Here is an 11,706-nt window from a genome sequence, read left to right on the forward strand (position 1 = left end):
ATTAACTCCGGAGCATAGCCTGGACCCATCTGCCGGCCTCCGCCCCACCTCGGTTCCCCACGCCAACCCGCTCATGCCAGATGGTGACTGGGAGGGGTGACCATGAGTGGGGGAACCCAGAGCTAGTCTCCTCACTTCACCCCGCCCCCAACCCACGCTCCCAACCTCTTGTTTCTCATCCCCCCCAACTCCTCCACCACCACCCTGAAATCCAAAAAGAAAAAAAAATCAAGCTATGCTGCGCATAGGCAGCTGTTGGGCTCCGCGCCGAGCTCCCCTCCACCCCCGCCCCCAGCAGCCTCCCCTGGGCCCGCGCCGCGTCCCTGCTACCCCCCCCCCCCCCAGCCGATCTTATCACCCGACGGCAGCATTCGCAGTAGGGCTGGCTGACAGCTGAAGCCAGCACACCCCGCCACCCTCCGCGTAGCGCAGGGCGCGCTCCCCAGCACTCCGGGAGTCCGGGAGCGCCGGCCTCTGGGGATCATGCCTGGTTCCGGGAAAGCAGCTGCACGGCTGCCACTCGCAGAAGTGGGGCCACCGGGGGGAGCCGCAGAGGCGAGTGGGGCGAAGCCGCCAGAGCAGAGCCCGCGGGATTCCGGGTGCAATCTTCATCTTAAACCACCGCCCCCATCATCCCCCCCAACCCCACCGCAAGTCATTCTAAGAGCAGGGGCCCCCTCGCGGGTGCGCCGGCCCCAAGCCCCTCACCTGGACTCTCCTGTCTCTCCAACCAACTCTGGGGCCAGGAGAGTTTCCTCCCAGGCCCCAACGGAGCGACAGGACGCGGTTCGGGGCTTGGTGCCGCTGGGGTAGGGGGTGAGGCGGTGGGCACACACGCTCAAGCCGACCCCAGGTGTGGGGGACGCGCTGGAGGCGGGGCCAGACCCTTATTACCATACAGCTGAGGACGCGGGCCCCCAGTTCCACCTCGGGGACCACGCCCCCTCCTCCCCAGCCGGAGGGGCACGCGTCCAGGGGCTGGCACGCGCCCGGCTCAGGCGGGGGTGGGGGAGCGTGTGGGGGGGAAGGGGCACGCGTAGGACACGCTCCCGCATCTAGGGAGGGAAACGACCGCCAGGTGTGGAGGACCGAGGGCGAACCCTCCCCCCTCGTCCGAGTCTCAGACGCTTGGCATCTGGCCTGTCCCCCGTGGTCACAGAAAGGTTAATGCGTGCTCTGGCTTCCCTGCGCTCTGAGGACGCGCGGTGGGTGGGCGCTCACCAGAGCCTAGGGTTCCCGAAACTCCTGGGAGAAGGGGGGGATCAGATTGAGGGCTGCTTTCGTTTTCCCGGCTGAAGTTTACCTGTTCCTGGTCTGCAGGTAACTTGCACCGGTTGAGGTCCTAGAGCCTGCGGGGACTCCCCAGTGTCTCCGCCCCACGACCATGCTCACGCCACATGCCCCCACAACCCTCCCTCCCCTCCTCCTCCCCCGACCCCCATCTTTCCGAGGCCGGGGTCGCCGTTCCTAAACTGGAGACGGAGACGCTGTCCGCTCGGCACGCGCAGGGCTGGGGGATCCGTGGGGCCCGGGAGTGGCAGGGGCGGGGACCTGCGTCTGACTGGCTGGCTGCTAGCGGGGCCGGCGGGGGCGGAGGCCCCCTCGGGGCGGCGCTGGGACTGTAGCATCCAGAGCGGGAGGGGAGGAGAGAGAGTGACCGTAGGAGACTGAGTGACAGGCGTTGAGGATATAAATACGGCAGGCTCCGGAGAGCGCAGGTTTCAGTAGCGGCGCTGAGCGCAGGCTGGAAACACGAGGTTAAGGAGCCACAACTCAAGCCGCCCCCCTGCTGGACCCGGGCACCAGCCCGTTTGCAGTCCCTGGATTAGCCCGAGGACAGGTCCTCCTCCTCGAGGCCGCCGCTCAGCCGCCCTTACCTCCTGGATTACAGACCGCCGGGGCAGTGGGAGCGGAGTGAGCCAGCCAGGAGGCGAGGAGGGAGGAAAGCCCCCAGCAGAGCCCGGCGTTTCAGTGGCCCCCTCGGGCGGGCGGACGCGCGGGAAAGCAGCGCTGCGAACCGAGCCAGCGACAGGGCCGGCGAGTGCAAAGAGCGACGCCCCAGGGGATGGCAGCCGTGTTCCGGAGCGCCTCTGTCTGGGCGCTCTTGCTGCTGGTGGCTCTTTGGCAGCAGGTAACGTCCCGAGTCCCCTCTGTCCCCTCCCGCCGATCCCCGGGCCTGAGCCCTGGGCGTCCGTCCGCGGAGCTGATCGCTCCCCTCGCTCCTTCTCCCTCCGTCCCTGTGCAATAGCGTGCGGCTGGCTCCGGAGTCTTCCAGCTGCAGCTGCAGGAGTTTGCCAACGAGCGGGGCGTCCTCGCCAGCGGGCGACCCTGCGAGTCGGGCTGCAGGACCTTCTTCCGCGTCTGCCTTAAGCACTTCCAAACCATCATCTTGCCGGGCCACTGCACCTTCGGCAACGTCTCGACGCCCGTGCTGGGCATCAACTCCTTCGCCGTCGGGGACGACAGCAGCGGCGGTGGACGCAACCCTCTTCAGCTGCCCTTCAATTTCACCTGGCCGGTGAGCGCAGCCTGGGAGGTCACCACACCCGAGAGAAGGAGGCTCCCGGGGATCACAGCCCGCACCCCTCTCCCACGGCCCCCGATTTTGTCGCGCCCCTCAAAACAAAACAAGCCAAGAGCGCTCTCTCCGGCTCCTTTCTTTCCTTTTTCTCCCGAGACCTCATCCTCAGGAAGGCTCCTAACTAGTCTCCCCCTTCCAACGCCCGGGACATGATTTTCATCACCTCCCACCCCCGCCCGTCGGGTTCCGCGTCTCCCGAAAGGCTCCGGCGTACATTCGCCCCATCCCTCCCCACTCCTCCCATCCCGGCTCTCCTCTCGCCTTCCCAGCTTGCGCGCTAAGCTGCGCGCAAACCCTCAGACCCGCAGAGCCGTTATGTTGACCCGGGCGCAGTAACTGTATCCTGCAATTAGAGTAATGAAACCGGCTGCCGCGAGGCACCACCCCCACCCGCCCTCCCCGCCCGGCTCATCTCACCGTCTCTGTCTCTCTCTTTCTCTCTCTTTCTCTCTGACTCCCCTCCTCCTTTCCCTTCCCAGGGTACCTTCTCACTCATCATCGAAGCTTGGCACGCTCCTGGAGACAACCTGCAGCCAGGTGAGTAGCTCGCTCGGCCGCCACAGGGGGGCGACACGACGCAGCGCCGAAAGAGTTAATCTGCACCGGGCGGGGGAAGTGCGGGGTTGGGGTGGGAGGCAGGACGCTCCGCTCAGGCCCGGAGCTGCGCCCCGCGCTGGCCGCTCCGATTCCGCCCGCTGCCTGGATTCTGAGCACAATTGCGTTTCCTGCGGGTTATTTTTGGCGTGGGAACGCGGGGAGCACGGCGGTGAGAAAGGCCGAAGCTGCCAGCACCGCTGACGGGCCCCTTCCTGTATTTTACACCTTTCGCGAATTCCGCTCCTTTGGAAAGGGAATAATGGCTTTGGGATGTTGTTCTGACACAGAGGAAAAGGATATTTCAGCAGCACAACAATTCTCACTTTGAAAAGGAAAAAGAAAAGCATTACCTATCTCCGCGGGCAGAACCCCTGAATGGGCACTGGGACCCCTCTTTCCCAGGGCCCACCCTAGACTGGAGGGCTTTTCTTTTTCTTCTCTCTCTCTTTTTTGCTTTTTCCCATTTTGACCTCTTTTCCTCTTTCCCCTCCCTATCGGCCTCCAGAACTCTGGGCTATCTTCACATCCTTCCATTGTCCCCTTTCTGAATGGTATCAGGGCACTCACAGACAGCCAGGCAGGGGCACTGTTGGGTTCCTCAGGTCCTGCTGGCTGGCAGGTGGGGGTCATCTGGGCAGTGGCTGTGATCCAGCAGTTGCTGGGCCCCCTGGGGAACTGGCTGCCCTCCTTGACCTCTGCCCCTCCTTGACCTCTGCCCCTTCAGAGGCCTCACCACCAGCCGACACGCTCATCAGCAAGATCTTCATCCAAGGCTCGCTCCCTGTGGGCCAGAACTGGCTGCTGGAGGAGCAGACCAATACCCTCACAAGGCTGCGTTACTCTTACCGCGTCATCTGCAGTGACAACTACTATGGGGACAGCTGCTCCCGCCTGTGCAAGAATCGCAATGACCACTTCGGCCACTATGTGTGCCAGCCAGATGGCAGCCTGTCCTGCCTGCCCGGCTGGACCGGGGAGTACTGCGAACAGCGTAAGCGGCCAAGCTCCCGCCTGCCTGGAGGGGGTCCTGGAGCATACCCCATGGTGGCATCCTCTTAGACCCTGGCCTGCCTCCCTTGAAGAGTGGGCCGGGTTGCTCACTTGCTGGGCTTCAGGGGACACCAAGGGATATTTAGGATGGCCTTGGGCTCAAATGGCTCTTCTTACACACCTCCCTCTCATGGAAAGCCCACGAGAACCCCATTATTGCAGTCCCTCCAGCCTGGAGTCTTTTGGAAGGGGTTGCCACTTCCCTTTAAGATGCCCAGGGCAGGGACACAGAGAGCACAGGGAGTAAGGCACTTGCCTTGCACGTGGTCAACCCGGGTTCAATTCTGTGTACCATATACGGTTCCCCATGCAAAGCCAGAGGTCACTCCTGAGTACAGAGGCAGGAATGGCCTTTGAGCACAGCTGGGATGATGCTCTAAAAGAAATAAAACAGAACAAAAGATACCCATGGCTCTTCTGGAGGTACCCCCAAGGGCCAGGAAAAAGGAGACTGGGGTTTTCAGAGTCCTTGGCACCCCAGCCTCACCCAGCCCCGTTTCATCTCTGCAGCTATCTGTCTTTCTGGCTGTCACGAGCAGAATGGTTACTGCAGCAAGCCCGCCGAGTGCATGTGAGTAGCGGCGGAGGCAGGGAGGGAGAGCCAGCCCCTGGCCAGGACCTCACCTCACCCTCAGCCTCTGTTCTGTTCTGCAGCTGCCGCCCAGGCTGGCAGGGTCGTCTCTGCAACGAATGTATCCCCCACAATGGCTGTCGCCATGGCACCTGCAGCATCCCTTGGGAATGTAACTGTGACGAGGGCTGGGGAGGCCTGTTCTGTGACCAAGGTGAGTCGGGGCCACGACAGGAAATAGAGGGGACTTTAGGGGTCAGGAGCAGCTGTACCCTTCTCAGTTGGCTTTTCCAGGATCGTTCAGGGAGCCTGAGACTTATCAGGAGAGTTGCCATGGGCCGCGAAGGAGCAGGGGAGGGTTCCATCACAGCCCAGGGCTGGGTTGGCAGGCTGGCTGGAGAAGCCAACCGGGTGGGATGTTGGAAGTCAAGGGCTCGGGCATGCATTCCAGCAAGGCGGAGAGAGATGAGCAGGCTCAGTTCCTCTTTCATCCTTAAAGTTACCGATTAACCCCCAAGTGTTTGCTTACCTGCCAGCGCTGTTTGAGCAGCTCTCCCCGAAACAGCTGCCTGGTGGGGTGTACCCACCGGCTGCCCCAAGGCTGCGGGCGAGCTGGGCCTCTGGGCGGAGTGACACCTAACCGACTTCTCCAGGTGGGCACAAACTGCCTCCCTGTTCTCCCCCCACTTGCCTATGCCAGGCAGGTGGCTGAGCCCACACAATCTCTTCCTGGTGTTTGAGGGCTCTGTCACTCTTTGGGCAATGTGATTAGGAATTTGCCAGACCCAGCCTCGGGGAGGAGCCTTTTCTCCTTCATCCTGGGGGCCAGCAGGACCAGGTGCCTCTCCCATTTTCAGGGTCAAATAGTGCTGCTGCTGCCATGGAGATCTGGGCACAGGCCCAGGAGGGTGGGCAGAGGGGCTTGCCAGGACCCAAAGAATTGCACAGGCCCTGACTTGCAAGCAGCAACAAGGGGCTTGGAACTCAGCCCCTGTGAGCTTTCCTCTCCATACCCTGCACAGTTCTTGCATGCTTCTCTCTCTGTCACCTCTCCTCTCTCTCCCTCTCCCCACCCAGACGCACACACCTGGCTCTTTACTCTCCCCCACATTTATCCCAGGTGACAGAGTCATATACTCATCATAAGCAAACAGCCGTTACAGTCCCCATATTTGCTCTGTCTGGTTCAGCCCTCCCTGTTCTTCCCGAATAAAGAAAACAAATACTTATATTTCAAAATACCCTCCTCATACCCTCCCCGTTTAGAAATGCCTGTTCACTCCGGGCATTGATTCTCACTTCCACTCTGCCATCTCCAGCTGCTGCAAGGCTGCCCCCCACCTCCAGCCTTATCAGCTGCCCTCCTCCTCGCACCCTTTTCTGACTTCCTCCTCAGTTGCCCTGCCTGCCACTTGTCTTCCCTTCTTTCTACCCAGGCTCGAGATAGTCACAAGGGTTGAGTGGCTTGCCTTGCTCATGGCTGACCATGACTTGATCTCCAGCACCACGTTATCGTTCCCTTCCCCCCCACTAGGAGTGATCCCTGAGTGCAGAGAGCCCAAGGAGTAAGCCCTGAGCATGGCTGGGTGTGGCCCCCAAACAAAACAAATAAAGGTTCTGCCCAGGCTGACCGTGTTCTGTGAGCTTTCCTGGCAGGCTGTACCCTCTTGTAGGTTTTCCACTGTTTTTATAAAGTAGTTCACAATATATTTTTTATTTGGGGGGTTTCACTCTTGACAGCTATGCGTGTTGGCTGCTCTACATACAGGATTTCAGTGGGGAGAAGGGTGGCCGTTGGTCCAGTCTCTTGGGGCCACCCACCGGTGGTGGCCTGGCCCTACCAGGTGCCTGGAGAGAGGGTCCATTCTCTGGCTCTGCTCAGCTGCTTTGTTCCTGTCTCCACAGATCTCAACTACTGTACCCACCACTCCCCGTGCAAGAATGGGGCAACGTGCTCCAACAGCGGGCAGCGGAGCTACACCTGCACCTGCCTCCCTGGCTTCACCGGCGTGGACTGTGAACTGGAGCTCAGCAAGTGCGATAGCAACCCCTGTCGCAACGGAGGCAGCTGCAAGGTGAGGCCCTGGCTGCACGGGAAGGCAGGACCCACCAGGTGTGCCGCGACAGATGGGCTCCAGCCCCCATCGTGCACTCCTGCCTCCACCCCCCACCCCCCAGTCTGACTCCCTGTCTCTCTCCAGGACCAAGAGGACAGCTACCGTTGCCTGTGTCCCCCCGGATACTATGGCCTACATTGTGAACACAGCACCTTGAGCTGCGCTGACTCCCCCTGCTTCAATGGGGGCTCCTGCCGGGAGCGCAACCAAGGAGCCAGCTATGCCTGTGAATGTCCCCCCAACTTCACTGGCTCCAACTGCGAAAAGAAAGTGGACAGATGCACTAACAATCCGTGTGCCAACGGTGTGTCCTATTGCCTCTCTCTCTTTTTTTTCTTTCTGCTTCTTGGGTCACAACCGGCGGATGCACAAGGGTTACTCCTGGCTCTGCACTCAGGAATTACCCTGGCGGTGCTCAGGGGACCATATGGGATGCTGGGAATCGAATCCAGGTGGGCCACGTGCAAGGCAAATGCCCTACCCGCTGTGCTATTGCTCCAGCCCCTCTGTTGCCACTCTAAGCTAGTGGAGCAGCCTGAGACCAGGAGAGCCCTTGGGTGAGGGGGGACAGGAACAAGATTGGAGAGCCCCCATTTCTACTCCCTGCTCTGGATAGGGCATAGTTTGTTTTATCAGCTGGAAACTCTCAGAGAGGAGCAGGTTTGCCGCAGGTACAGGCCTGGGGAAAGTGGTCTATGTTTCATGGGATATGATTCCTCTTTTGGGTTAGGGCCCTGACCTGGCTGGGATGGCCTTTGATCTTCCTCCACAAATCCTGGAAGAAAGACAGACCAACATGGCCCTTTTCAGGGGCCAGAGTGATAGTACAGCGAGTAGGGCATTTACCTTGTACGACGCAGACCTGAGTTGGAGCCTTGGCATCCCATATGGTTCTCTGAGCATCACCAGGAATGACTTCTAAGTGCAGAGCTGAGTGTAGCCCCAAAACAACAACAAAAAAGCAGTCCTCTTCCAGAAGGCCTCACCTTGCTCCAGGGCCATGGGAGTGGGACGAAAGCTGGTGGTGCTCAGTAGCCACAGGTGAGGCAGGTTGCAGTGCCAGCAGGAGAACAGGCTGGGGTGCTGGAACTGGTGTGAGCTGCCAGGGCCGAGATGGCATCCTGAGAGTCCCGGGCTCCTTCATTCAGCACAGAGTAGGAAAATGTGATGCTGGAAGTCTGCACATAGTGATGATGATAAGGACACTGGTCATTGCAGTTATGGGAACATTTGCTCCATTCCACCCAAACTTGTTCCAGGGCTGGGGATGTGGTCAAAGGAAAAGCTCTTGACTTGCCCTCATGAGACATGGGTTCAATCCTCTGCACAGCAAACAAAACACAGGGTCCTGCCTTCAGACCTTGTCCAGTCTTGCCCCACAACTCCTCCTCTAGGGAGAGAAGACCATTAAAACCCTAGATAACAAATGAGGAAACTGAGGCTTAGAAGTGAGGGAAAGGAGCAGGGTCCAGATCCCCAGCTAGAGGGACAGCTGGGAAGCAAGCCCTGTCTGCCTGATTCTAGAGCAGAACTGTGGGAGAGGCCAGGGATTTTCTTGGTGGGCCCACAAAGGCATAGGGCCTGGGCTTGCCCTCAAAGCCAGGGCACGCTCAGGAGCAATCAGGCTCTACATGCCACACAGGGCCGTGTGCATGAAGGCAGAAGGACCCCAGCTCCTTCTTGGGAGGGGTTCCCTACCTGCTGTCTTGGGGGCTTCCGAGGCGATCACTGACTCATGCCCCCCCTCCATGCACACCCACAGGTGGCCAATGCCTGATCCGAGGGCCGAACCGAATCTGCCGCTGTCGCCCTGGATTCACAGGCGCCCACTGTGAGCAGCCAGTTGGCAACTGTGCCCGAAACCCCTGTGCTCATGGAGGCACCTGCCACGACCTGCAGAACGGGCTCGTGTGTACCTGCCCTTCCGGCTTCTCCGGCCGGCGCTGTGAGGTCCAGCTCCCGAGCCCCAGTGGGGACGCCTGCTCCTCAGGACCCTGCCTCAATGGGGCCACCTGCTACCCCGGCCTCTCACCCGACAACTTCGTCTGCAACTGCCCCTACGGCTTTGTGGGCAGCCGCTGCGAGTTCCCCATGAGCCTGCCCCCCAGCTTCCCCTGGGTGGCTGTCTCCCTGGGCGTGGGGCTGGTGGTCGTGCTGGTGTTGCTGGGGATGGTCGCAGTGGCAGTGCGGCAGCTGCGGCTCCGGCAGCCCGAGGATGGCAGCAGAGAGGCCATGAACAACCTGTCGGACTTCCAGAAGGACAACCTGATCCCCGCTGCCCAGCTCAAGAACACAAACCAGAAGAAGGAGCTGGAAGTGGACTGTGGCCTGGACAAATCCAACTGCGGCAAACAGCAGAACCACACGTTGGACTATAATCTGGCCCCAGGGCCCCTGGGCCGGGGGACCATGCTGGGGAAGTTCAGCCACAGTAGTGACAAGAGCTTAGGGGAGAAGGCCCCGCTGCGGTTACACAGGTGAGTGGCATGTGGAGGTCCAGGGTCCACTGGTCAGCCCTGTCCCCAGAGGCCTGGCCCACTCAAGGATACTTTATATGTGAATAAGGATTCCTACTGACAGGAAGAACCTCCAATAAGACTCCTGCGGGGAGTCCTTTGTCCCATCCTCCCATTCATTCACTCCCAGATATCAAGTTTGCCTCTTGGACTTTTACATTTTGCACTTTTCCCTTCTGTGTGCTTAGCCTCTTGTGGCCGCACTGGCTTTCCCAGGCCTGAGTAACCAACCTCTGGTGAGTTTGGGGGTGCTGGAGCTCTTTTAGGGACCTGCTCCTCAGCACCCCCAGGCCAGTCCTGGGCACTGCCAGTCTCTGCCTCTTCTCCCAGAGCTACCTCTGCTAGTGTCCTTTGGTGCTCCAGGATCCCCCTGATCTCCCCCCGCACCCTGGGCCCCGCCTGACCAGCCTGTCTTGTGTTCCCGCAGTGAAAAGCCAGAGTGTCGGATATCAGCGATATGCTCCCCCAGGGACTCCATGTACCAGTCTGTGTGTTTGATATCAGAGGAGAGGAACGAGTGTGTGATTGCCACGGAGGTGAGTGTGGGGCGGCCGGCCCCCTTCTGCCTCTGGGGGATGGAAATGTGGCTGGGTTCCTCTCCACCACCTCAGGGGCTGCTCCCAAAGCGGGGGTCAGAACCCCTCCTTGATGGGCTTGGTTTCGGGGCTCTCAGGCCAGCCTGCTGGCCTTGATGCTCCAGGGGGTGAAACAAGAGCCGCGGCAGGGAGCCCAGCCCGGGCTCTTCCTGCTGTGTTAGGGCCGGGCGGCCGTGGCTCCTGGCCAGCTCTCAGGCGCTGCTTCCCAGCTGCTGGTGGGGGAAAGTGGCCACCTTGTGTCCCTCCTGCCCTTCCTGCTGTTTTCTTGGGTTGGCCCACCTCAAGAGGTTGCTGGCACATTCTGGAAGGAAACAGTGGGGCACACTGTCCCATCTCTGCACCCCATCTCCCAGGCTTCTTCGGCTACTCCCCGGCAGGCAGACTAAGGCAGTACAAAGGGTGTGCTTGGACCCAAAGGGTAACCCACTGCCCTACTTTCCACGTGCTCCCCAGGTATAAGGCAAGAGCCTCCCCGGGACACCCCAGCTTTGCCCAGCAGCTGGACCTTCCTTCTGCACTGTTTACATTGCATCCTGGATGGGACTTCTCAATATGCAACGTGCTGCTCTCAGGAGGAGGAAAGGGCATAAAATGGACAGACAACTTGCCAAGAGATGCAGTGCCCTCCCGCACCTCTGGGTGTCTGTCCGGCATCAGATTGGCAGCTGCGCCGGGCCAGGGAAACAGACAGAAGAGATGCTACTTGGATCTGCCCGGCTCGCCGCAGTCTTCACACGGCTCCTCGGGGGCTTCAACCTGTTTTCCCGAGGGCAGGGCAGTGGCCTTGGGGGGGGGCCTGGAGTTTGCCGAAGCCCCCACTGTCAATCGTGTTTCCAAAAGTGCCTTTGGCCCAGGCTCTGTGGTGGCAGCTGGGCTCCAATCAGACAGGAGAGAGGAGGAGTCAGGGCAGGGCCAGGTGGGCCGGGAGCCCTGGGTGAGGTTCTTGGCAGGAGGTGCCCTGCAGGTGAGGTGAATGCTCCATGGGGAGGAGCACTTCCAGCCTGCACCCCCTGAAGCACTGCACAGGGGCAGCCCTCCTGCCGCTGCCCCAGTTGCAGGTCCTGTGGGATGTGCCCTTCTGCCGCCAAGGGGGCCCCAGGCCTAACCAGGGAGCTCAGGGCAGTTCTAGCTGAAGTTCCAGGGCGGGGTGGGGGTGGGGGGTTGAGCGCTCTCACCACCAGGCACATCTGCCCTCCAGCCTGCTCAGCGGCCCCCTGCTGCCCAGATACCTTTGAAGCGACCTTCGGAATCAATAATATGAGTTTTTATTTTGTTTGTTTTTTGTAGTTTATTTTGGAGTTTAGTATTTCGATAATTTAAGAACCAGAAGCACTGACCTTTCTACATTTTATAACATTATTTTGTATATAATGTATATTTATAATATGGAACAGATGTGTACAGGAGTTTATTATTACTTCTTGGGTCCTGTCTTTGTAATGGTAAAGTGGAAATCCTCTCTAGCTCCCCTTGTGCAGCCCCTCAATGCCCCACCACGACCCCCAAGATGTTTATGCATTAGGGGGTGGCCTTCCCCAGCCCTCCATCCTCTATGCTCCCACCATTCCTTGGTCAACATGTCCTGGCCTGAATCTGAATCTTTCTTTTTCCTCTCTCCAAGTCTGAAAAGCATAGGGGGCTCTCTAGTCAGTTTGGGGGATATGGCCACTGGGGCAAG

General features: G+C 59.9%; 1 protein-coding gene across 1 annotated transcript; it reads left to right on the plus strand.

Annotated features, from left to right (window-relative positions):
• Positions 1–1,575: 1,575 nt before the first annotated feature.
• Positions 1,576–11,419, plus strand: DLL4 (delta like canonical Notch ligand 4). Its single transcript, XM_056133717.1, has 11 exons — positions 1,576–2,131; positions 2,249–2,518; positions 3,061–3,118; positions 3,903–4,169; positions 4,739–4,799; positions 4,883–5,013; positions 6,705–6,874; positions 7,001–7,220; positions 8,679–9,393; positions 9,860–9,968; positions 10,482–11,419. The coding sequence occupies exons 1-11, from the start codon at positions 2,066–2,068 to the stop codon at positions 10,485–10,487; spliced, it is 2,073 nt and encodes a 690-aa protein (XP_055989692.1). The 5' UTR covers positions 1,576–2,065; the 3' UTR covers positions 10,488–11,419.
• The last annotated feature ends 287 nt before the right edge of the window (positions 11,420–11,706 follow it).

Source organism: Sorex fumeus, unplaced genomic scaffold (assembly GCF_029834395.1).
Source record: "Sorex fumeus unplaced genomic scaffold, SorFum_2.1 ptg000098l, whole genome shotgun sequence".
Taxonomy (NCBI): Eukaryota; Metazoa; Chordata; class Mammalia; order Eulipotyphla; family Soricidae; genus Sorex; species Sorex fumeus.